Source organism: Polypterus senegalus, chromosome 7 (assembly GCF_016835505.1).
Source record: "Polypterus senegalus isolate Bchr_013 chromosome 7, ASM1683550v1, whole genome shotgun sequence".
Lineage (NCBI taxonomy): Eukaryota > Metazoa > Chordata > Cladistia > Polypteriformes > Polypteridae > Polypterus > Polypterus senegalus.
The window spans coordinates 82,933,810-82,961,326 of NC_053160.1; the positions used below are offsets into that span (position 1 = coordinate 82,933,810).

At 39.6% G+C, this 27,517-nt stretch overlaps 1 protein-coding gene across 3 annotated transcripts in view; it reads left to right on the forward strand.

Moving 5' to 3' along the window:
• The window catches only part of LOC120532687 (aminopeptidase Q-like), an 83,914-nt gene extending 56,787 nt beyond the window's left edge, over positions 1 to 27,127 (forward strand). For all 3 annotated transcript variants that reach the window (XM_039758962.1, XM_039758961.1, XM_039758963.1), the window contains 4 exons: positions 8,013 to 8,186; positions 18,264 to 18,404; positions 22,674 to 22,755; positions 25,338 to 27,127. In XM_039758962.1, coding sequence (XP_039614896.1) covers positions 8,013 to 8,186; positions 18,264 to 18,404; positions 22,674 to 22,755; positions 25,338 to 25,499 — 559 coding nt within the window. In that variant the 3' untranslated portion in view covers positions 25,500 to 27,127. The remainder of the gene's footprint in view (positions 1 to 8,012; positions 8,187 to 18,263; positions 18,405 to 22,673; positions 22,756 to 25,337) is intronic.
• The last annotated feature ends 390 nt before the right edge of the window (positions 27,128 to 27,517 follow it).

Sequence of the window (27,517 nt, forward strand, 5' to 3'; positions counted from 1 at the left end):
TAGGTATATTTTGAGAAATTTGCTAAGTAATATACTTATGGGATTTTGTTAACATTGACTCTGTTAAAGAACCAGATATAAAGTATAAAATAAAAATAATTTATTGCGTATTTGGTTGTGGGCATATACAGTGTGTCCGACATCAATATGCAGAATTATACAAAATGTATTTTATTAGCTATAATAATTTATTATGAAAGTTACTGTATGTAAAATACAAACAAGGAGGTCCACTGAATTTTATAAATATTTTTTTAAGCATGAACACAGTATAAGTAAACTAATTTAAAACTTGGAAAATGTTTACTGTGACATATTCATATGCAGATGAAGACAAACTTTTTAATTTCATCTGTCTGTCAAGGTCAAAGTTTTTTTTTCAAGGGTTAATAGACTCATTGGCTGTCTCCCTATTTAGCAGAGTGGGTGTTTTATTAGAGTAAAACTTCAAGAATCAAGTGGCAGTAATACTTTGATTTTACAAATAAAACAGCAGATTTTTTATTTTAAAAAAGGATGATAAAACATGACTTACATTTTACACTGATAAGTGCTGCAGCCTTACAGATGCAATACAGTATCTTGTTTTGAAATCAATGTATTTGTGGGATTTCATTCTACATCTTAAATGATTTTGAGTTGATCTGTGTTTCTAATTTGGCCCAGTATGGGTGTGAATGGCTATTGCAATGCACTGGTGGTCGGCCCAGAGCTGTTTCCTGCCTTGTACTCAATGCTGGTCACTGCAGATTTTTTGATAGTGCCTGAAAGCTAACAAGTGTCAAGCTTGTCTCTGCAGAACATGCACTGGTGCTGTCAGAAAATAACTATCTTACTTGCAGCATGTGTAATTTTCTATTCTTTTTTTGCTTTATTAAGTTTTCATGGTCTTTGAGTCATTCTAGCATTCACAATGATCTTCTTTTAAACTGTGTACAGGGGATTGTGGTTCCTTATTATGCTCTTGTACTTAACTGAAGTGCTAAGCAAAATGTAAGTATTTGGATTTGATCTTTGATTGTTAATTTTGTGTTTGGTTTTGGGTCAAAAAAGATTTCTTTATCATATAGCACTATATGACCTCAGCTTTAAAAAAGCTGCACTAAATGTGTTCCCTACCACACAAAAAAAATGATTTTATACGTTTTAGCACAGCAGTGTCCAAATAGTCAAGAAAAAAACAGTGGTAAACTGCCATGGAATGTACAGCATCTGATTGTTGTTTTCTGTCATCTGAGTATTTTCTGTTTATTTGTACTGTTGAGACACACTTTCATACATGACGAAGATCACAAAGGGAAACTGCATTAATATTACACAATACAATTCAGGAAAGATTAACACTTTTTTCACTGTAAGTCTAGCAAAACGAAAAGCAATATTAATTTCTAGACGGGCTAGCTAATTTGATTGCCTGACACTTCCCAAGCAAACACAAATACAATAATCCTCCCTTCACTCATTAGTAAATATTCCTTAATATTTTTTCCTTGGTATTTCTCAATATCAATTTTCTTGTGTTATGAATTTCCAGTTTTCAACCTAATCAGTTCTGGCTATGACTTTTTTTTTGCCCTTAAAACATCCCATGCATTTTTGAAAGCAAATACTACTTGCCCTTCTTAACAAGGATACTAAATAAGATAAAGTACTACAGAATTACAATCTTTGGCTTAAAGTCATTTTCAGGGTTCATAAAGGACATTTCCATGCTAAGATACCTGGTGACCACTTGTTGATCTTGTCTGGCCACTTTGTCTGCTTACCCCATTATAATATAATATAATATAATATAATATAATATAATAATCATAACATTTATTTTCTTCAGTTTGCATACTTTGCTGCTGTTTTGACCTTACCCCATGATGCTCAAAGCTCTTTACTCCTGCATAGATTGCATTAGCTTGTAATTGTCCTAGAATGTTTTACTTTTAAACAGATAAAACTGAGGTCGTCATCATTGTAAATGATTCTCATAGAAAATATCCATCCATCCATTTTCTAGCCCGCTGAATCCGAATACAGGGTCACGGGGGTCTGCTGGAGCCAATCCCAGCCAACACAGGGCACAAGGCAGGAACCAATCCTGGGCAGGGTACCAACCCACCGCAGCATAGAAAATATATACAGGTTTATTTTGATTACCTATCTTTGAATGTGAAAAAACTATATTAAAAATCTTGGAGTCACTTTTGACAGTGATCTCAGTCTGAAGAACTATGTTAGTAATGTCTGTAAAATAACTACCTCTTGCATAATATATACAAGATCTGCAATGTTCTCTCCACTGCTGAAAGAGAAAAAGATATACATGCTTTTGTGTTGTCTGAAATGGATTATGGTAGCATCCTCTTTCGGCCTACCAATGAGCTTTACTGCAAACATACTGTAAATTAAGAATGATGTGGCCAGAATCCTTACATGTACAAGAACGAGGGATCCTATTACACTAGCAACAGTAAATCTCAACACTGTTTACCCGTGTCTTTTCATTTCAAGACTTTTAAACTAATTTACAAATTTCTTCATCATTTCACCCCTCTCTGTCTCACCAATGTGACTGTTAGATATATTTCCTCCAGGTAACTTAGGTCATCCAACAGCAATGTAGTGGTTGTCTCTAAAATAGATAGATAGATAGATCTGAAATTTAAAATTCACAGACAGGGCTTTATTTATAGGAGGAAAAGAAGTTAATTCTGTTTATTATTTTTAGATGTAGTCACATATAACATATAAAGAGCACATATTTTTATTGCCATATCTGTCTGTCCATCCCAGTTATTCCCAGTGGACCAATTTTGTGTAAATTTGGCACATATAAGGAAATTTGTCAAGAATGTTTAATTTTCGCTGATGTATCTTAAATGGAGTGTGTTGTTAAAAGTTTTGATATTTCAAATTCTCCTTTTGAAAAACACTGGTGATTTTTCGAACTTGATTATCTTAAAACAGAGAAACATTCTGTGTGACTTAAGTTATGGATTAGTGTACTGTTTCAAATTTACGTTGAGACAGATCACTTCATCTTAAATATTTTGTATATTCCACCCCTCCCCTTATCTTATCTAATACCAACACCTGACAACAAAACATGTCTCCAGTAGACAGCAGCTTGTATACCAGCTCACGTCTCCTACAGTTTCAGGTAAATTAACCATAAAAGTAAACAAAAAAAAAAACTCCATCTAGAAATGAATGTAAGGGTAAAGGAATTATGCACTGAAAGCATTGCTTTGTAAGTGTAGGGTACAAATATGTACTCATTATTTATTTTACATTAAAACAATCTCATGGTTGCATTATCTACATATGATGTTTCAATATTTCTCTCACACTACAAACATATTTTATTGGTAAAGCTGCATACCTGCTCTGCATTGTAATCCAAAGCAGCAAACAATCTTACCTTGGGACTTCAACAGTAGTTTTAACTATCCATTGGGAACTTCTTTGAAAAATGTATGTTTCAGAAATTTGAACTTCAATTACTGACAGAAACTCCATAATCAATAACTAGCATCAAGACATCAGTCAATCTCATTTCTACATCACTTAAATTGGAATCTGCTGTCTATGAAAGCTATTGAGCCACCACAAGCCTATCTGGGCTACATTTATAACCCGATGACATTGTAAAATGCTGTTAAACCATGTATTTAATTTAGTCTACTGATGCCTGTAATTTCATTCTATTATTATTTATATTTTTTTAATATGACTAATATTGTAACATTATTGTTATTGGTATTTTCTTTACAAAACTCCTTGTTAAACACAATGCGATAAATGGCACTTTAGTAGGAAAAAAACGTGAATTGCGCTAACATTCAAATCACTTAACTACAGTGGTGCTTGAACATTTTTAAACCCTTTAGAATTTTCTATATTTCTGCATAAATACTGTATGACGTAAAACATCATCAGATTTTCACTCAAGTCCTAAAAGTAGATAAAGAGAAACCAGTTAAACAAATCAGACAAAAAATATTATACTTGGTCATTTATTTATTGAGGAAAATGATTGAATATTACATATTTGTGAGTGGCAAAAGTATGTGAACCTCTAGGATTAGCAGTTAGTTTGAAGGTGAAATTAGAGTCAGGTGTTTTCAATCAATGGGATGACAATCAGGTGTGAGTGGGCACCCTGTGTTATTTAAAGAACAGGGATCTATCAAAGTCTGCTCTTCATAACACGTTTGTGGAAGTGTATCATGGCACGAACAAAGGAGTTTTCTGAGGACCTCAGAAAAAGAGTTGTTGATGCTCATCAGGCTGGAAAAGGTTACAAAATCATCTCTAAAGAGTTTGGACTCCACCAATCCACAGTCAGACAGATTGTGTACAAATGGAGGAAATTCAAGACCATTGTTACTCTCCCCAGGTCGACCAACAAAGATCACTCCAAGAGCAAGGCGTGTAATAGTCGGCAAGGTCACAAAGGACCCCAGGGTAATTTCTAAGCAACTGAAGGCCTCTCTCACATTGGCTAATGTTCATGTTCATGAGTCCACCATCAGTAGAACACTGAACAACAATTGTGTGCATGGCAGGGATGCAAGGAGAAAGCCACTGCTCTCCAAAAAAAACATTGCTGCTCGTCTGCAGTTTGCTAAAGATCACATGGACAAACCAGAAGGCTATTGGAAGAATGTTTTGTGGACGGATGAGACCAAAATAGAACGTTTTGGTTTAAATAAAAAGTGTTATGTTTGGAGAAAGGAAAACAATGCATTCCCATCTGTGAAACATAGTGGTGGTAGTATCATGGTTTGGGCCTGTTTTGCTGCATCTGGACCAGGATGGCTTGCCTTCATTGGTGGAACAATGAATTCTGAATTGTATCAGAGAATTCTAAAGGAAAATGTCAGGACATCTGTCCATGAACCGAATCTCAAAAGAATGTGGGTCATGCAGCAAGACAACGACCCTAAGCCCACAAGTCGTTCTACCAAAGAATGGTTAAAGAAGAATAAAGTTAATGTTTTGGAATGGCCAAGTCAAAGTCCTGACCTTAATTCAATCGAAATGTTGTGGAAGGACCTGAAGTGAGCAGTTAATGTGAGTAAACCCACCAACATCCCAGAGTTGAAGCTATTCTGTACAGAGGAATGGGCTAAAATTCCTCCAAGCGGGTGTGCAGGAATGATCAAAAGTTACCGGAAATGTTTAGTTGCAGTTATTGTTGCAAAGGGGAGGTCACACCAGATACTGAAAGCAAAGATTCACATACTTTTGCCACTCACAAATATGTTATACTCGATCATTTTCCTTAATAAATAAATTACCAAGTATAATATTGTAATGACCCGGCAGTCAGCGCTAACAGCATGGTGCATTATGGGTATTTCTTTAGAGTTTACTTTTTGTGTTATTTAAGAAAGGCAGTCGATTTCTTTTGCATTAGAGATGTTATATGTGTTTCTGTTCAAGTTAGTTTGGGTGAGTTTGGTTCATTTGCAGCCCAGTTATATAAAAGTGTAACAGTTACCATTATGGAGAAAGATGTGTTGATGAATGACTTTGGCTATGGCCTTGCATGTATTAAGCTTTGTTTTTTTTTTTTTTTGACTCTCTGCTCTATTAAAGAGGTAAAAAAGGACAGAGCTGTGTCTTGCTAGATATTCCATCTATGCAATTATTTACGGAGACACTCAGGGTCGTGCGGTGTATGGGACATGAGTGTTCGCTTACTTAATTAGCTAGGTACAGCTGCGTGTAGGTGCTAGCACCCCGCTAGCAAATAGCTTAGAGGAAGTTAGTAGCAAAGTTCAGCTCCGGGAAGTTTAATAATTCAACTACCAGTTATTACAATATTTTTGTCTCATTTGTTTAACTGGTTTCTCTTTATCGACTTTTAGGACTTGAGTGAAAATCTGATGATGTTTTAGGTCATATGTATGCAGAAATATAGAAAATTCTAAAGGGTTCACAAACTTTCAAGCATCACTGTAAGTGTAATGCATACATTTGTAACTTGTCACCTTCTCTACTGTTTCATGTTCCATCAGGAAACATCTTTCACATGCTACAAAAAGGCTGAAGCATCATGCACACAAGTGCAGCCAAGTATGCATCTGACCGACAATTTATGAAGTCTGTCTCTCCATACCTGTGCCTAAACTTTAGGTTGTGTTCAAACAGGTTACAAGGTTTCTGGAAGTTCTGTTATGTCTTTATGTTTATAGTGTATTTGTATGTATAACCATTGTAAGTATTACACATAAAGCATGTTTTTCTTGCTTATGAAACAATTTCTCCCTGTTTCAGCTATCATTTAGTGTACTCTCACCATTTGTCACCAGCTCAGCATGTCTCTTAAGGCACACTGCTCTTGACCTTGACTCCTTCCTCACTGTGAAGTTGAGATACCCCACAACACATGGTGATACACTGATGGTTTCTTGTGGATGATATACAGTAAATGAAGATTACATATTATGAAGTGCCTGATGTTTTTTCTGTCTTCAGACATTGCATTCAGCTTTTAACAAGAGAGAGACAAGAAGAATCTTGCTTAAATATCAATGCAAGGAAACATTTTAATTAAGAACAACAGCAACAAAAACATTAGTATCGCAGTTGCTGTTTTCTTTGTGTATAAACCATTAAGGATATTACACATTTCTCTGTAATTATTGATTTAAAGCCAAGGTTTAGGAGTTTTTTGTCCTGCAACAATTCTAAAGTCTAGGAAAAGTAACGTTTAAATAACAATATAGATTTTTTTTACTACGCTCATAATAAAGGAGATAATATTGTTCAGACTACAAAAATAATGAAAAATATGGAATTCAATATTAAAACTGGAAGTTGTGTAGATTTTCACAAAATGAAAACTAAACTTGACTAAACAGTATCACTAAACTTGACTAAACAGTATGACATATTTTGCTGCTTTAATATGAATACTTTATAGCTGTAATTTGCAATATACTGTAAATGGCTCATTCAAAAAGTACTGTAAGTAGTGGTTGTGGTTGTTCTGCATCACTTAATATTTTCTAAAATACTTTTATTAGTTTTTATTTTAGAAACTAATTTTAAACTTAATTTTCATTAAATGTGTTATAATTTTCATGGTGTGAAAAAATCATACTCGACACACTCATAAAGGTTTGGGACAGCCACCCGTGTATTGTCCCTGGCTGTGTTGGGTTTGAAAAGTTGACAGAAGTGTCTTTGATGTAGTCCTAAAGTGAACTGAAAGACAGGAAGTGACGTATGGGGAACCGGAAGTGACCTTCTTCTGATGGCATCCTAGACGCCATCAGGATCTCAGGAAGTGATGTTGTCCTAGGCTTTTATATATCTAAATGTATAAGACATAGTCAAGAACAGCTTTTCCACATACTGTAATTTTCAAATATAACCAAGCACATTTTTTCACTATGATACTGAAATATCCTTCTTCACTCAGAAGAAATCTGTGACAGGTACAGTAGCTAGGATGGTACAGCATTTTGTGCATCATCATTAGTTGTAGATCACTTACCATCAAAGCACTTTTTAAAAAGACCAAAGTTGTTCAAGCCAATTTTTGAGAGATGAGTGGTGTAGCAATTAACGTGCAAAGTATGACAACTCAAATGGAGTCTCTGCTATGAAAGAAAACACCCTTGCTGTCAAAGGCCTGGTTAGTCATTTCAGCCAAGGAATTGTCTCTTTGTTCAACTGGCTAGAATAATTGCTTGGTGCTCTCCCCAGAAGACAGAACCTGAGTTTGTAACAGAGGCAGAAATTCAAACATTGTATGACACACTGGACTCATAAATCAAAGAGCATTTTATATAAACTAAAAATAGAAACTGAAGTCATATCCTCTGATGCCTTTAGACATAACCAAATCACATAATATATTCATAGTTTCGCCTATCAGACAACTCACCTAAACTCTGTGTTTAAATTAAAGTGAGCAGACTTATTACCTTCATGTTTTAAATACCAACATAATTAAATTGTACAATATAATTTGTATGTTTGTGTTTTCATTCTTTTACGTACAGACTTCCTTTATTCATAAGAGAAGTGGTCTTGTCCTATGGAATTGAATCTGGAAGCTTTCAAGAATGGGAGATTATCTGGAATATGTTTTTAAAGCAAAAGGACAATAAATCAGATTACGGTGATGAACTGCTGTTTGCTCTGAGCTTCAGTAAAGAACCCTGGATTCTGAATAGGTAAGACTGAAAAGGTTGGCAGTAAATGCATAATGAGATACTGTAGTGCTTATATATTTTGTAAGCTTTGTTATGGCTTTCATTAGTGCTTTTTTTTCCAGATATTATCGGCAATTTAAAGCTGCAGTTGAATATGATACTGATTTCTACTGGCCAAGCTTGTCTATTCTTTTTGGTTTTTTTTTGATAATATATCAGTCAACCCTGCCTCCTTCATATGTGTCACAAAATATAAATGCAAAACAAGTGGCAAATACATGATTTAATGCCATTTATGACAACATTAAGATTAGAAACTCATACAAGATAATGAGGCGTTTTACTAACACTGTATATATATATATATATATATATATATATATATATATATATATATATATATATATATATTGTCACAAGAACGAGACATGGACAGATAAAGAGTTGGGGCAGCCACCCGTATATGTGGTATCCTGGCTGCAAAAGTCGTTTTCAAAATACAGAGCACTGAAGTGCATTCAACCGAGTCCAAAACAAGACTGAGGAAACAAAGGAAAGGGGGCAGGTTTTAAAGGGGGAGACAGGAAGTGAGGTCGTATGGATCTGGCACGTGGTCTTCCACCATTGGCTCACAGCGGAGGTGACATCAGAGGGACTGGAGCTGGTGTGGCCGACTTCCATTGGCTCAGTCCCGAAGTGATGTCAGGAGATCCAGGTGAAATCCCCGGGATGGTCTACAGGCAAGGGAGAAAAGAGTCAGTGCACTCTGCCACACCCCGCATGCCCCGAACTGCCTTCACTCAAGCCCTTTAGCTGCCTCCCATGCGCACGTGTGTGACAAGGCCCCCCCCTTAGCCCAGACCCGCGGGTCGGGCGACCTAACCGAGAGGTCGTGAACCCGAAAGAGCATCAGCGTTGGCGTGGAGAGCGCCCCGACGATGAACGAGCGAAAACTTGTACGGCTGCAGGTCAAGAAACCACCGGGTGACCCGCGGATTCGACTCCTTGTGGAGGGCCATCCACTGTAGAGGTGCATGGTCCGTGACAAGGGTGAATTCCCGGCCCAACAGGTAGTACCTCAGCTGAGTAATCGCCCATTTAATCGCCAGAGCCTCCCTCTCCACCGCAGCATACCTGGTCTCCCGGTCCAACAGTTTCCGCTCAGGAACATGATGGGGTGCTCCACACCATCGACGCTTTGGCTCAGCACGGCGCCCAGGCCTGTGTCCGAAGCGTCCGTCTGGAGGATGAAAGGCAAAGAAAAGTTAGGTGCCATCAAAACAGGTGTGGGACGTAAGGGCCTGCTTTAAGTCACCAAATGCAGCGCCTGTTTTTTCAGTCCATACCACAATGTTCGGGGCCCTCTTCTTTGTTAAATCAGTCAAGGGCGCTCTCCAAAACCGGGTACAAACCGGCGGTAGTACCCGCTAACCCGAAAGGCTTGGACCTGCCGCTTGGTTCATGGACGGGCCATTTCAGAATGGCATCAATTTTGGAGCACTGTGGCCTTACGGTACCCGACCCACCAGGTAGCCTAAATATTTGGCCTCGCTTAATCCAAGAAGCATTTCTTGGGATTAATCCGGAGCCCAGCCTCACCAAGTGTCCGTAATACCGCTTGGACATGCTGTAGGTGTTCCTTCCATGTGCTGGAATAGATGACCACGCCACCCAGGTAGGCAGCACTGTATGAGTTATGAGGCGAAGCACTTTGTCCACCAGACGCTGAAAGGTTGCTGGAGCCCGTGTAACCCAAATGGAAGGACACGATACTGCCAGTGTCCGCTAGGGGTACTAAACGCGTTTTTACCTTCGGAGTCCGTTAAAGGAACCTGCCAGTACCCTTTCGTCATGTCAAGTGTGGTCAGGTATTGAGCCTGTCCAAGCCTCTCGAGGAGGTCGCCCCGCGCGTGGCATTGGATAAGCATCAAATTGGGAGACTTGATTAAGCCGACGGAAGTCATTGCAGAACCTCCAACTTCCGCCAGGCTTACCGACGAGCACAATGGGGCTGGACCAGGGACTATAACTTTCCTCAATCACACCTAGCTCCAGCATGCGCTTGATCTCAAGCTCCACTTCAGCCTTTTTTGCCTCGGGAAGACGATACGGGCGTTCTCGGACAACAACCCCGGCTCTGTCACGATGTTGTGCTCAATCAGAGAGGTCCTTCCAGGTTCTCACTGACTACCTCCCGAACGGTCCGGATAACTGTTTCCAGCTCCTGCCGCTGTCTGGGACTTAAGTCCGTGCGAAGTTAAGGTCGTGTGTGAGCGAAGAGTGAGCGGGCTGGCGGAGGAGGGATCGGGGTCCCTGTCCTTCCACGGTTTCAGCAGGTTCACATGATAAACCGCTCCTTTGGCCGACGCATTGGGTTGACTCACCAAATAGTCGACCAGTCCCTTCCTCTCCTTAACTTCAGAGGGGCCCTGCCAGTGGGCAAGCAATTTAGAGTGGGAGGTAGGCACTAGGACCATGACCCGATCTCCGGGCGGAACTCCCAAGAGACGTGCAGCGGTTGTAGTACCGGCCTGTGCTGCTTGAGCCTCCTCCATGTGACTTTTAAGGACAGGCGAATCTTTCCAAATCTATCGCAACTGCGCGATATACTCCAGTATGTTTGTGGAGGGAAGAGCCTCTTCTTCCCAGCCTTCTTTCAAAATATCTAATATGCCCCGAGGTTGTCGCCCATACAGTAGTTCAAAGGGGAGAACCCCGTGGAGGCTTGTGGGACTTCCGATAGGCAAAAAGGACGAGGGGGAGGAGCTGATCCCAGTTCCTTCCATCCTCGCTGACCACCTTACGCAGCATTTGCTTGAGAGTTTGATTAAACCTCTCTACTAATCCGTCGGTTTGAGGATGATACACCGAGGTCTTTAAATGCTTTATTTTCAGTAATCTGGCAGTCTCCTTGAACGCTTCCGAGGTGAAGGGGTCCCCTGGTCTGTCAAGACTTCTTTGGGGATCCCCACGCGAATACCCCTAGTAATTCCCCGCGATGGCTTTAGAGGTAGCTGAGCGCAACGGAACAGCTTCGGGTATCGTGTAGCGTAATCCACGAGGACTAAAATGTACTTGTGTCCTCGGGCTGAGGGCTCCAGGGTCCCACCAGGTCGACCCGATTCTGTGGAAGGGAACGCCAATCAGTGGAATAGGAACAGAGGAGCACGGTCCCTCCTAGGAATTTGTCGCAGTTGACACTCCGGGCAGGAAGGCAAAAGCGGCTAACCTCCTCATTAATTCCTGGCCAGTAGAAACGGAGCTTGATCCGCTCCAGAGTTTTTCGGTGCCCAGGTGGCCACCTAGGAGGTGGGCGTGTGCTAGCTCGCAGACCTGCCGCCGGAAGGTACGCTGCACTAGCAGCAGCCTCGCCTCCTGCCCGTCATGCATTGCTACACGGTAAAGGAGGTCATTATCTAGCACAAAGTAGGGGCCCTGTGGCATCGACTGATTAGTGCGCTGGCCATTGACAAGGACCACTGCATTTTTTACAAACTTCAGGGAGTCATCATTCCATTGCTCCCTTCTAAAAGAAGCCGGCGTTTCTTTAAATTGGAACCGCAACACGGAGAGAGGGTCAGCGCGACCTCAATGGGCGTGGTTTCCTCCCGCCCGCCCGGCGTTGGTGGATGACGTGTTAGCCCGCGACGCCGGAGTTGCCACGCCAGTCAGGGCGACGCTTCGCTCTCTCTGCCGGCTGATTACACGGCGTGGAGGCAGCTTGAGACGGGTTATCTCCGCCCATAACGAGGCCCAAATTAACCCCGGAGTGGTATGTGTCTCACCGCTTTTGATTTTAGACCAGTCCCGCCCTAGTATCACCGGGTGTGGAGGATCAGGTAGGACGCTACGGTGAGTTCTGAACTGACCCTCCGTAACTGATGACACAGCGGCGGACCTGTACCAGCGGATGTCTCCGTGGACACAGGTTATACCGGTCTTAAATTTTAGCCACTGTTGCGGTAGCACAAAGCGGCGGGCAACAATGGAAATGTTGCTGCCGGAGTCGAACAAACCTGTGGTCTTGTGTCCGTTGACGATCACCACGCCAGTATGTGGGACCGCCAACGGATTAGCCAGAGCACACCAACCCCTCCTCGCCCTCCACCTGCATTCCTCCTTGCCCCCAAGCGGTTTGCGCGCCCGCACCGCGGGCATCTGAGCTCCGGATTGTACAGGGAGGGGCTAGGTCTTGGAACGCACCCGGCTGAGTTTGACATGAGGACGGTTCTGCTCCCCAGAGTGTGAGGCCGCCCTCTGCGTCTCCATAAGCTCTATGAGCTCAGACATGTTCTTAAACTGCTGCCCCAAACCGCTGGGTGAAGCCACGGGAAGCGCTTCCAGGAGCAGATAGCAAGCTACCTGCTCTATTATTTGGTAGGGCGTGTTTTCAAATGGCCGTAGCCAATGCCCTACCATTGCCCATAAGGACCAGGCTTGTTTGTTGGTCGGCCGCTCAGGGTCCAACCTCCATTTTTATTTTATTCCCCTGCCAGTCTGGGGCACCCCTAGGTGGTAAATGGGGCTTTGGTTTCGCAGGGAGGCAGGCACTCTCCCCAAGAGAGCATACTGAGTCCCTTTGCCTCCCTCCAGGGCAGCCCATTCTGTGAGCCCCACCCGCACACTCCCTGGCCTCCAGATGGCCTAGTTATGAGTGCCGGGAGCGGAGCCCGCACCGGTCACGCCAACCACGGGCACCCTCCCCGCCTGAAGACTGGCCCCGCACGCTCCCACCTGGGTATATTGCAGGTCCTGTCCCCTTCTCTCTGGGACTTCTCCATCCTGCCGACTACGCCACTGTCACAAGAACGAGACATGGACAGATAAAGAGTTGGGGCAGCCACCCGTATATGTGGTATCCTGGCTGCAAAAGTCGTTTTCAAAATACAGAGCACTGAAGTGCATACAACGAGTCCAAAACAAGACTGAGGAAACAAAGGAAAAGGGGCAGGTTTTAAAGGGGAAGACAGAAAGTGAGGTCGTATGGATCTGGCACGTGGTCTTCCACCATTGGCTCAGAGTCGGAGGTGACATCAGAGGGACTGGAGCTGGTGTGGCCGACTTCCATTGGCTCAGTCCCGAAGTGATGTCAGGAGATCCAGGTGAAATCCCCCGGGGATGGTCTACAGGCAAGGGAGAAAAGAGTCAGTGCACTCTGCCACACCCGCAGGCAACTGCCTTCACTCAAGCCCTTTAGCTGCCTCCCATGCGTGTGTGACTATATATATATATATATATATATATATAGCGCTATATAGCGCCTGACCCTGTACAGATTACACTCGGAGGCACATATAAAATAAAATAAACTGTTTTATTTTTCTTCATCTGTGAGCACACATCTTCCCCGTGACCCACAGGCAATACACAGTCCCAACTCAATCACTATTAATAAGCAATAACATAAACATGCCTTTCTGGCACCACCACTCCTCCCTTGAAGCTTCATCCTCTCCTCCCGACTCTAGCCACTTGAGTACTGGCTGCAGGCTCTTTTTGTAGCCCTCCCGCATTCCAGCCCACAGAGGCTCGTTAAGTCATGTAGCTTCTTCGGGTGGTGGCCACGGAGCCCAACAGGTCTGTCCTGAAGTCTCATACCTGTGGCCCCGATGTAACCCAGGAGGGCTACCACCTTGCGTTCCAGGGGACGTAGAGTGTATCCCATGGCTGCTCCCCCGGATCCAGTGTTGAAGGGTCATCCCGGCATAGCATGGGACCTGGCCGCCCATCACACTGCCCCTCTTTGCACGTCCCGCTGGGGCTGGTCCTCTGCAGGATAGGGAGTCGGCTTCCTTGGATCTACGGCTCTTCCCTGTGGAAATATATACAGAATGTCTGGGGATGCTGTCCCGACGTCCCTGCCACTCGGACGTCCTCTCTGAACAACACCTCCAGACGTGGCCACTGCGGCCGCAGTGGTAACAAGGACGACCCCCTCCATCTCGACCCTTGCGGGAGCGGAAGCAGGCAGGAAACCCCTGCCCCTTCGCCCGCACAGTGAAGGGCTCATGGCGTCTTGGCGTCTCCGCCCCTCTGCAGCGTAGCCCTCACATGCCCTCAAACAAACAGGCTGACGCTGTGCACTGTCAGGAGTTCCCGGTTTCTTCTTCTGGGCCCTCCTCTTTTTCTGGGATGCACTGACGGTCTGAGTCCCTCTATGGGAAGAAGAGGGACCCCACGCCATCTGCACCCCTTTAGACAGCTTCGAGACCGGCGTGGGCAGTCTGGGCAAGGTTGTTTGGCAGCCAACATCCACCAGCTGCCTCCCTGCATGCTCCCCTGCTACGCTGTTGGTCATTGCGGCAACGTCTAGTGTAGAGGGAGGGGTGGCCTGGCAAGCAATACTAATTATCACTGCTGCCGCTGCACTCCGCCCTCCCCTTTCCTCTATGGCACAGGCCTCACTCACCTGTGTCCTGCTTGGAGGATGACGCGCCGCATTTCTGAAGCCACTGTGTGAGGGCTCCCAACGGTGCACTGAGCTTCTTTTCCAGGCCCTCCCTCACTTCCTGCAGGACCTGAAAAACCTGGGCCAGGGACTGCAGAGGTAGGAGGACAGCCTCCACCTCACATGCAGCCCGGAAAAAGTCAGTTACACTGGTTGGCGGCAGACTTGGTCTCACCTCGTCTTGCGCCAACCGTGAGTCACCGAGGCCCTGCGCTTTCTCCACAGGTGCCTCCAGGATGTCTTCGGGAGTGGGGTGGAGGTTCGTCACCCCCATCTGGAAACTATTGTCAACAGTTAGCCGACACATACCCTCCACCCCTTTACCTGTCTCAGGGAGGGACTTGTCTCATGGCTTGTATGTAAACTGCTTCTATTTTAAATTGGAATGCTGACTATCAGACATGAACATATCCCTGGTTTTTCTGTGAAGTGTTGCAATTACTCCCTTTCCAAAGCATCATCCTTGCTTCACTTTGTCAGTCTATAAGCAGTTTATCTGACTTGAATCAATCTATTTTCACACATATGCTGTATATTCAAATACATACTGTATTATCAGAAGGCAGAACCTTTTTTTCACCTGTCACAGTGAAAAAAGAACTGGCAAGAACTGACTGTGAAAGAAAGTCACAAAATTCTAGAGTACTCAATCCCAGTGACAAGTGCTCAAAACAGGCGATTTACAGCAATCACTCAATAGTACAGCATACAGCTTTAAAGAGGAGTCGGCAATGACTCATTAACTTTGGGCAGTGGCTTAAATTTACAAATTTTCATTTAAATCCTCATTAGGTCAGATATAGTCCATTTTTTAAAGGATTTCATGCCATTGGTGAAACAAAAACGTTCAGATTTGGGTTTGTAAAGGGCAGTACTATGCTTACTAATGCTGAAAGGCAGTGAAGAAAAGAAAGATGAAGGTAATTGGGGAAAGCAGAAAACTACTCTGTACATCTCAGAGGCACATACAGGAATAAAAGACACTAATAAATAACAACAGAAATCCTGAATTGAGTCTAAGCTAAACTAAAACTGAACATTGTTCACTGTGAGTGGAAATGTATATATAATGTTAGCATGTAGCCATTACAAATGGTAGGCAGATTCCTTAAAACCTGTAATTCAAAATGGCATTTTGCCCCATTAAGTGGGAAAAGAATGTTGTACACTGCACAGGGTAAAGTCCAATTTAATTTAGTTTATTTTAGAATATAACAAATAATTCTTTCAACTTAGAGCAGTGCACAGATTTATACTTACAAAGTAAAATTGAGTACACTACTCATGCACAAATACACACATGTACAGCATCTATACATTGTCAACGTTTGTCCATGGCAAAATATACTGCCAGCAAAGCAAAAGACATAGGAAAGGCCCACAAATTTTAAACAGGTCTTGTCAGAATTTGAGGAAAACTAAGAGTTTCCCGAAGATGCTAAAGGATTACATATAAAACGGGATTGAGAAGATGATCCAGAATATGCTCAGAGTACCTGACCTAAACCGAAAGAATGATTCATATGATGTAAAGGATCAAGTGATCTTTGAATTGCAAGAAATTGAAGTAAAGGTGAGGTGGTAACAAAACATGTGTGATGAAGCACAACACCTTTATGTGAAAAACATGGGAAACCAATCTTCAGGGGACATTGTATGCAAAAAATGGGAGTTATGTAGTAAAAAAAGGCACCAGAAGTAATTTTGAAGCCTTGCCAAGAAGTGACTCAAGGAGTAGCTTTAAAGATGCCTCAAATTGAAGGTAACATGAACTAAGAGTCAGGGAGAAAGTTGAAATGAAAATGTATTGGAGAGACAAGGTAAGAGAAGCTAAAGTTAAGTGGGAAAAACACAAAAAGATGGAAAGTAATAGGGAGAGTGATTTGTGGTGGTAAGAAACACAATCAAATCAGATATCATTTCAATTTAAAATGAGAGGGAGGCCCAGAGAGATAGCAAGGTGTCTTTCATGTGGAGCAGTCTTGTTCTCCTAAAGCTTAAATGGACTTACAATGAGAACTCCTGTTTCATTCCTCAAGCTAAAAACTTACCGACATGTTAAATGGAAACTCTAAATTGACCCCTTGAAAACATTCTTGCATATTTGATAGGTAAGCAAAGTAGTGATATTCTTTCTTGGACATGTTACTGTTTTTGTGCCCTGTGATATCTGATATTAGACTTTAGCTTTTATTAAGATGGATAGATAGATTGATGGATAAATGGAACATATCTCTGTATTATATAAAGTTTCAAATTTAAAAACACCAAGCATTTAGGGCAAGTCTAATTAATATCAGGGCTATGCAGGGGCAGAAATCTACAAACTTGAGCTTGATTCCTGACTCTCTCTGTTATGATTTAATGTGTTTTTATATTTTACATTTTTTAGTATTTTTCATATTTAATTTAATTTCTGTTAATTTTGCAATTATGTACTGTCTTTTTAAATGTGCATTTCTCTGTGTGTTTTGCAAGTAGCTCCTCAGGAAGCTACTGCTGGGTCCTCACTCAGCCTTTATCTGTAGGCCAGAGTGTAAGATCCATTGGGAGTTTTTCCAAAAATATTGCTGTTTCTTGTTTTCCAGTTTTTTTCCTGGCTTCTTGATTTGTTGTGAGTACTTTGATTAAGGATTGTGTATTGGGACTTGCTTGCTGTAAGATTACTTTTTAGACAGTTATTTTTGTCTGTTTTGGATTGTTTGAGCATCTTTGCTTTATTTTCTATTCTTCATTTATACATATTCTGTGTTGCCCTCCTATTTATAAGGTAGGGGTTTGTGGTTATCACCTCCTTTGTTGGGCACTTTGCTACATTTTGGGACTGTTCTTTTAATTTTTCCACTGCAAAGGCAGTTTACCCCATTTTAGGCCTAGCAACACCGAGGCCTAAAGATAGTTTGCTGGGGTTGTCTTCATCTGGATTGGCAAATGAAGGTACTGGCCTACCTGTATGGGCCCTTTAGGAGACCTCACACCATTCCTGCCTGGAAAAAATAAAATTCTATCTAATCTAATTTAATTTAATATTCACCATATTTGTGACTCCATATTTTCCTTTGTAAAGTTTGTAGAGCATGTTATTTTCATGCACGTATACTCTGTCTCTAGGTAGCCTGCTTTCCTGCTATTTACAAAAGTCATAAATAGCAGATTAACTTGCACCCCTACACTGAATGAGTATAGATGTGTAACAGTGCCTTACAAATGATTGCCATCCCTTTCAGAGTTGACTTGCGCCTATCATCTAGTGTTTCATAATGACCTTTCAGTTGTATGAGGACTTAAATGCTTGCAGGACCAGAAGGGACCAGACATGAATCGTCACAGCAGTAGTGATGTCACAACTCCATTCTAAGAACAGAAACAGAGCATGTGTTAACAATAGTGTCACTGCAAGTCTTTCCCGTGTGTTTCCTGTTCTCAAAACCTGTGAAACTCTCCACAAGTTTGCATGTCTGACACTGTAAAGGTTTCAACAGGTAAAATAAAAGAACAGGGAATGAGGATAATGAGAACTACCACAACACTGTAAAATGGGAGAGGGTAATCAAGTAGAGGTAAGTGTAGAAGAATGTTGAGTATTTACTTTGACATGTTTATCGTTCATTTTTCTTTATGTTTCTATATTTTTTCTTTTGTCTTTGAAGGTACCTTCAGTTATCTCTAAATAGTTCAATATTTGAAAATCATTCTGTACGACAAGTATTGATGTGGGTCGCAGAAAACAAAATTGGTACTCCATTAGTATGGGACTTTGTTCAAGAAAACTGGGAAATAATTAAAAACAAGTAAGAATAAATATACATGTCCTTTATCCTTCTACATTTTATTTTGAAAGAGTAAACTACCAGAAATCCTAATAACTGTTGTATGTAGAAAGTTTAAATACCAGTAAAAATATCAAGTTATCTAAAAAAATTCTTAATCAAATTTTACAATTTTTCTCTAAGTTTCTACATTTTCTCCAGAATATGACTGTTATGTGACACATTATGGCAGATAAATCTGATGTAATGTGTAGCCAGAATAAATTTTATATATTTTACATTTGGATGACAAATTTTTAGCTGCTCACTTTATAAGTCACATATTCGGTTCATAACTTGGTTAAAGTCTGCAAATGTACCTGATAATGAATAACAAGTATTCAACATTTTCTGTATTTTGTTGGCTTTATGAATTATTTTAGTAATATTTATTTTGAGAAGTGGACCAAGTGAATGAACTTTTACCACTGAGATGAAATGCTTTAAATCACCTGGTTGTCCAGTCCATTGCAGTGTGTGAAGGTAATGGCCAGACTTTAATCACTTGAGGAATGAGCCTTTTCGTGATCTAAAGCGGAACATGATCACATATGTAATATTTGTAATATACAGTACACATACTGTATTTTATGAGCTACAGTATTATAAACACAGAGAAGCTAAAACTGCTGCGCTTCAGTACTTCCATTTCAAACTAGATTTTGAACTTCCTGGTAGAAAGACCATAGGCAGTATTTGTCCCAGGACTGCATGGACAGCCCCTTCCTGTTTACCTTGTTGACTCAGAGCTATAATGAGATGCACAGTTCCAGCAGCACATCAAACACTCTGTGGTAGAGAGGTTGCTTCAGATTCTAAGGTGTGCACCTGTCAGAGGACCTGACATAGTCTATCAGCACTTCCTTCTTGACCAAGAAAGCACAGAAGCAGTTCAATTTTCTGTACCAGCTGAACACCAGGTTCTACAGGGGCACCACAGAAAGTGTCATGGCCAGTTGCATTACAAAGTGCTGCATCTGCAAAGCCTCCAGCATTGTGGGGGATCCTTCCCACCCCTCCTACATACTTTTTTCCCCTCATGTATCATAGTCTGCAGACTAACACTACCAGATAGCTTGTTCCCACAAACAGTCAGGCTCCTGAACACCTTGTTATTCTCTGTCTGCATGCATTCGCTTATTATAGGCTCATAACAAATTACTGTTCTATTCTGCATTCCTTTGAACAGTTGATGCTGCTGTTTTTCTTATTCTTTTTCTTTTTTTTATATACCACTGCATGTGACATGTTTTGCATTGCTGTTATTTGCACTTTAATTAGTATTGTGTCTTTACTGCTAACAAATTATTTGTACAAACTTCACTGTTGTTTACATATTTAATGCTGTAAAGCATACTGCTACATGGTACTCCTGCACACTATATATATTTATACTTAGTGATCTGCTTTAAAGCAACTGATTCTTGCTGCTTCTGGACTTTAACAGACCTTCTCCATTGTACATACAGTATCCTTGGGAATACTGTATTATTCATTACACAACAATTGCTGACTTTGTGCTGTTTGTCAATATAATACAGAGTTGTATGGTAATTGTTACTTGTTTAACATTCTTTTATGTAAAATCTCCCCATACTCCCTTGGATTGCCTAAATACTGCACTGTGGCCATGGGGAACCTAATTTTGTATAACTATATAACATATCAAGTTATGGATCCAAATGGTATGACAAAAAAGCCCACCCGACTTGACTTGAGACTGTGTATTCTATTGGCTTAAACTGAAGTCATTGTCATATTCAGGGGACCATCTTTGATGATGTGTGCTTTTTGACATGGCACATTATACTGTTGGAAGTATCCCAAAGGAAAACATATGGTCAGCAACAATGCTTAACGTACACTGTGACATTTGCGTGGTGCTCATTTGTATTAACACTATTGTGTGCCAAGAAACAGTCTTCACACAAGTACACAATCATCACTTTGTGCCACTAACACAGATTAGGATGAATTCACTCAGTTTATATCAAATTGAGACTTGACCATTTGAATGATGCAACAGAAATCAAGATTCATCAGATCAAGAGATATTTTTTTAATTTTCCACTCAATCAGTTTTGGTGATCACACATCCATTAAAACCTAATCTTCCTGTTCTTAGCTGACAAAAATGAAATTCTTAATTGTCTTTTACTACCGTTGTGCTTAAAAGTTTGTGAACCCTTTAGAATTTTCTATATTTCTGCATAAATAAGACCTGAAACATCATCATAAGTCCTAAAAGTAGATAAAGATAAACCAGTTAAACAAATAAGACAAAAATATTATACTTGGTCATTTATTTATTAAGAAAAATGAATATTACATATTTGTGAGTGGCAAAAGTATGTGAACCTTTGCTTTCAGTATCTGGTGTGACCCCCTTTGCAACAATAACTGCAACTAAACGTTTCCGGTAACTTTTGATCATTCCTGCACACCAGCTTGGAGGAATGTTAGCCCATTTCTCTGTACAGAACAGCTTCAACTCTGGGCTTCAGGTCCTTCCACAACATTTCGATTGGATTAAGTTTAGGACTTTGACTTGGCCATTCCAAAACATTAACTTTATTCTTCTTTAACCATTCTTTGGTAGAACGACTTGTGTGCTTAGGGTTGTTGTCTTGCTGCATGACCCACCTTCTCTTGAGATTCAGTTCATGGACAGATGTTCTGACATTTTCCTTTAGAGTTCTCCTTCAGAACTCATTGTTCCATCAATAAAGACAAGCCGTGCTGGCTCAGATGCAGCAAAACAGGCCCAAACCATGATACTACCAACACCATGTTTCACAGATGGGATAAGGTTCTTATTCTGGAATGCAGTGTTTTCCTTTCTCCAAACATAACGCTTTTCATTTAAACTAAAAATTTCTATTTTGGTCTCATCCGTCCACAAAACATTCTTCCAATAGCCTTCTGGTTTGTCCACGTGATCTTTAGCAAACTGCAGACGAGCAGCAATGTTTTTTTTGGAGAGCAGTAGCTTTCTCCTTGCAACCCTGCCATGCACAACATTGTTGTTCAGTGTTCTCCTGATGGTGGACTCATGAACATGAACATTAGCCAACATGAGAGAGGCCTTCAGTTGCTTAGAAGTTACCCTGTGGTCCTTTGTGACCTCGCCGACTATTACACGCCTTGCTCTTGGAGTGATCTTTGTTGGTCGACCACTCCTGAGGAGGGTAACAATGGTCTTGAATTTCCTCCATTTGTACACAATCTGACTGTGGATTGGTGGAGTCCAAACTCTTTAAAGATGGTTTTGTAACCTTTTCCAGCCTGATGAGCATCAACAACTCAACAACAAAGATCCTTAGAAATCTCCTTTGTTTGTGCCATGATACACTTCCACAAACATGTGTTGTGAAGAGCAGACTTTGATAGATCCCTGTTCTTTAAATAACACAAGGTGCCCACTCACACCTGATTGTCATCCCATTGATTGAAAACACCTGACTCTAATTTCACCTTCAAACTAACTGCTAATCCTAGAGGTTCATGTACTTTTGCCACTCACAAATATGTAACATTCGATCATTTTCCTCAATAAATAAATGACCAAATATAATATTTTTGTCTCATTTGTTTAAGTGGTTTCTCTTTATCTACTTTTAGGATTTGAGTGAAAATCTGATGATGTTTTAGGTCATATTTATGCATAAATATAGAAAATTCTGAAGGGTTCACAAACTTTCAAGCACAACTGTACCAAACCCATCTGATTTGTTGTCCAGTCATGGATGCCATTCTGTACACCACTTTTGTAAATCCCCATCGGTCCTGGCTTTCACATTAACAAAGTGTTTCACATTCTCTGTTTTCATCATTACCTGTAAACTGTACAGATGATGCATGAACATTCCAAAGGTGATTACTGTATGTCTGGCACCAATAATCACACTACACTCAGTATCACATAGATTATGTTTTCCCATTCTGGTAAACAAATAAACCTCTTGATCTTGTCTGCAAGATACTATTTGCTATTATTTTTGCCATTTTATTGGTTGTGTGAAAACGAAGGCTGTTGTGGGAAAAAACACATGTGTACCTAATAAAATAGCCACAGAGAGAATATTATTTATTTGTAAAACAGGGAAAATATTTTAGAAAGGGTTTTGTATTAATAGTTAATTAGAATCCTCTCCCTATTTAGAGGGTATTGTGTTTACAATATTTCTAGTGCTATGTGTTATGATACTTTTTACATTTCTATTTACTTATTATTATTATTTTTTTTTTCAGATATAACCAAAGTGAAACTGATTTAGCTGTGCTCATGGGCATTTTAGCTGAAAGGGCCGCAAGTGAATATAAAATTAATGAGGTAAAATCAGACTCTGGTTCTCAGTATCTCTGTATTGAAAGTAAAGTCAGATTTATAAAGCTGATGGATCAGTTAATTGTTTTTAAGAACTCTGAAATCAAAAAACAACATTTACTTAATAAAACTAGTGAGTTTTCAATATTGAATACCATTCTAAAACTGGACCAGCAGCTTTGGAATTTATTTTGCAGCCCACAAACAAACTCAAGCAAAGATATGTATTGTCATGGGAGAAAGAGCTATCGTAGAAACTATTTTTATTTAGAATGACACCAAAGAGGCCATACCTACCAAGGGTAATGCCATGTGGGGTATTAAAAAAATTTACTCAAAATTAATAAAAATAAAAAACCATTTGGCCACTATTTTTTAGGATTCAAAAAAATATTCTGTATTTGGTGTCATTTTTATATACTGTATGTTACCATATTTTCAGTGATGTCACAATTAATGCTATTTTGTGTGACAGTTACTATAATACCACAAGGCAGATGTCATAACACCCAATTATTTAAGACAAAGAAGTATGCTAACAGGCATCTGAACTTTATGTTGAAATAAATGAAAGACTCAACTTGAGAAATAAGCAATGAAAAGCACAGATATACTAGGAAATTGTTTAGGGCTTTGGCAGAGCTGTTGCTTACGACTTAGTTAAATTTCAGTATCAGAAAAAGTTTGCCAATCTCAGATCTTTAGCATTTTGATCCTTGCCTCAGTTTGACTACTCTTCATTTGGATCTATAAATCTCTGTTTCTCAAATCTTAACTTTGTCTCAATCAGGATTGAGTAGCCATGATAATCTTGGGTTGCTTGTATGGGTGCTGGTCCCTATGTCTTAAGCAGGAAAGCATCTCAATTTATCCACAATTCCAGTAATAAAACTGGCCACACTTTTTGAGCTGCGGATCCGCTATACCACAAGTGGTCTGTGGTGGCTTAACTGAGACACATTTCTCTTGATATTACATATTTAGTATAAGACCTGTAAATTCTTCATTTTAACAATTAATTTTACCATCACCTCAATATGCCACACTGCATAGAGATGAATAACCAATCTACTGATGTTGTATACTGTGACTGTGATGAAGACCAAAAGAAGCCTTTGTTAAGGTCTTGTTACATAAGAGTAAATACATGCATTTTTGCAGTACCTAAACTAAAGTGTTACCAAATTTATTTATTTATTTTGGACAAACACACCGCAAATAGAACTTTAGGCCAGAAATACATTTGTAGCTAACTTGTCTGCTACAAACAGACACACAGCATGGACACACCCTGTTTCAATAGCTTTCTGCAAAGAAAATTGTCATTGCTTTAACTAATACAACTATATTGTGAACATGCATTATTCAGAAAGTCATGATACACACCATTTTTAATCCATCCCTGTAGGAAACTACCAACAGTGGATGCTAAATATACCTGATTGGCCATTGTCATCACTTATCTATTGAACCAATTTCTTTTAAATGTTTGAGCCACTAGAAGCTTAGACTCTTTGGGATATGTAAAGATTCAAGTAAGGTTAACACATTGCTGCTTTTTGTATTTTAATGTAAAATAAATAGATACCTTAATTTTTAAATAATTCTATTTTAGGTAGCATATCAGTTTAATTAGGACTATTGGAGGCACTGGTTAGTGTTGTAACTTACATAAATGCTGTGGAGAAATCCTGTTCTTTCATTTCTAAAGAAAGAAAGGCAAAAAGTAAACAGGTAGGTACACCAAAGCAGAAAATGTGGTTTAGAAGTTGAGGTGAAAACAACAGAGCTGTACTGTACTGTACTGTACTGTACTTATATACTGTGGAAACATGACTGTCTGTGTTTGCAGATCTTGTGAACTTTCACCGAGTGCGCACCAACGTTCAAATTAACATTCAAATGAGTTAGGGTTGCATAACTAAAGGTTGTGACGTAGTTGCATGTTGTGTGGTGGTGGGTCGAGAAAGTTTCTCTGTAATTAATATGCAATTGATTATTCACATTTATAATGAAAATGATGATAAAGGTAGGTGTTAAGGAAAGTTACCTTCTTTTGAAGCATCACTTTTTTCGGAAGAGAGTTGCAAAGCAAATTCTGTACAATGCAGGGAAGAAAGCTGGAGTTAGCTATATACAGTACAATGCAGGCGTTTTGGTGCTCTTCTTTCTGTACAAGGCATTCAGAGTTATTCTGTACAAAGCAGCAGGACAAGTTTATTGTTGTCAGAGGCTGTTACTCCAAATCAAGTTCTCTTTTACTTTTCAAAATCGAATCCTTCTGTCTCGTAAATCATCAGCCTAACTTATTGATACTTGGATGTGCCCTATAATGGTGTTGTCAAAAGGCAAATGGATGATTAAGATTTTGGAAAAGGTCTGGGCTCTTATAATTAGCTTAATTTACAGTGTAAATGTGGATTCTGTTATGTTAAAAAAACAGACATCTTGTTATTTTCTGGCATGAGACTTTGCACTGCTGGTGTGCTCTTTATACTATTTCTATGGTTATGTCTCTACATTTCAAAATATACACGTATTAATTTGTTTTTTAATGTAATTGTGTGTTTGTCTATTTTTACTTTCAGATGCTGAAATTTGTAAATACCACTATGAAGACTGATTCATATTCTTTAGTTGTTCTAAAAATTAATGATGTCAAAGAAATGCGCAGTGATTTTAATACAAAATATCAAGCAAAAATACAGAATTGGTTAAAAAATAATCTGCATATCCCAATGTTTCAGTAATTCTTAGGAAGAAGTAAACTGCATTTTCTTTTTCAAGCAGTGAAATAGAAATGTTATTTTTTCACAAATCAATGCAAAATAAACAAAATAAAATTAAAATTTGTTGACTAAAATGAAATTTTTAGAAAATTGGTTTCTCTACCTGATGCTATTCATGTGTAACAGTGTAAAAGATAAGTTTGTTATGCTTTATACTGTCCACATATAGAAAAGATTAATTTTAAAAATATTGAGGACCACTTGCTAATGGTGTCCCTTGCTAAGCAGATGAGAAACGCAAGACTAAAGAAGACTGTTTGTCTTATACTAGATTGTGAGATATCTTCCAGATGTTATTCCAGTCTACTAACTGCACAACGCTGAAGTGAAGAAGAAGGAAAAACTAGTTTCAGATGATGAGATGAGATGTGTTACAGGCTGTAAAGAGTTTTGAGAGCTGATGTCTAGTGGATCATTTCTTCTTGAGCCTATAGAAGATTATTAAAGAAAGGTTTGAAAAGTATAAAATATACAGTTCGTTTATAGAAAACTTACTTCTAAATTAAACAATGGCTTAGGAAAAATACTGTATTAACTCCAAATGTTTGTTAAACCAAATATACAGGCCCTGCAATTTGTTTCTAAATGACAGTACTTTGAGATTTTAAATTAGTTTGTAAATAAAGTAAAAGGTGAAAATATGTGTAAAGGTGCTTTAATTGTATTACTGGGGTGCCTTTCAATGACGTACTGTAGCAGTGCGTGTGATTTTTATGGCAAGCAGACCCTTATTCTAATATTTATTGACAAGGAAAAACATAAAAGCTGAACTGCTGATATATAAAGAAAAATGTCTCATAACAAAGTCAGATGACTGTGTATTTCATATTCAAGCCCCTTAAGCTTTAACTTACGTAATTCATGTGAAATACAATGTTGAAGGTTTTTGAGTATGGTGACCATAATTTATCTCCATAGTCAAAAATGTCAGTTTCAGGCATTACACATAATAATAAATTTCATGACCAAGTGCCCAAAACTGAACCTTTTCAACCCTGACATAGCAAATGGTAAAGAACACAGGAATATTACAACACATTGCAGTAAATATTTAAAAAAATTAGTTCTATATTACATGTTTTGGATGTTTTTTTTTTGGAGGAAACACTGAGTTTAAATGGTAAATTTGATTGTATACAGTACTGTATTCTGGATTTTAAAAAGCAAAACAAGTTACCAAGTTTTTTGTTATCTAGCTTTCAATAACAAAAACATTTGGTGGATGTTTAAATCTGTTACAGTATCAATTACTTTAAAGAATATCTTCCAAGGCCATTTTTTGTGCCCATCATTAACATCTACCTTTTCAAGCTGGGATTGAAGCTAAAAGAAAATGAACTGAGCAGCATTTTTAACAATTAAGTCATACTGTCTCAAAGGCTACCACACCAGTAAATTAACCAGCTACATTAGGGTTATGTTCCCAGAACATTGTGTGTCTGAGTTTTTGTGCATATTATTTGTCAGTGTGCATGCATCCTTTTCTAGACATGATTATACAAAGTAAAAAAGGAATTCCAAAATGAAAGATGTCTCACAATTTAGGAAGACTGCATTTGAAAAGAGTGTTAAAGTAAGAGGGGAAGGAAGAAAAAAGAATAAGGAAGCGCTTCAGCTATCGGAAATCAGCATGCACGGGGGAAAAGTAAGGTGTGCTGCTGCATTTTATTGTCTCTAGTAACAGTTCTTAGTGTTACCCCTTACTGTAAGCCTCATCAAGGAAAAGCTAATGAGCGCCCTAAGAAGTGACCTGTCTTTCACCTCACTATCACTACGAAGCTGGAGCACGCCCTATCATTAATATACTCCAAAAAAGAGTCAAAAACCCATACAAAAAATGTGGACAAAAAATTGGATGGAGGAATGAAAAACAAAATGCAGGGAACACACTAAGTAGAAGACAAGAAAGAGAAACAAACAAGAAAAAACATAACAAAGGCCATCAAGAAGATAATGTCTAGCAGTTCCAAGAAATTATC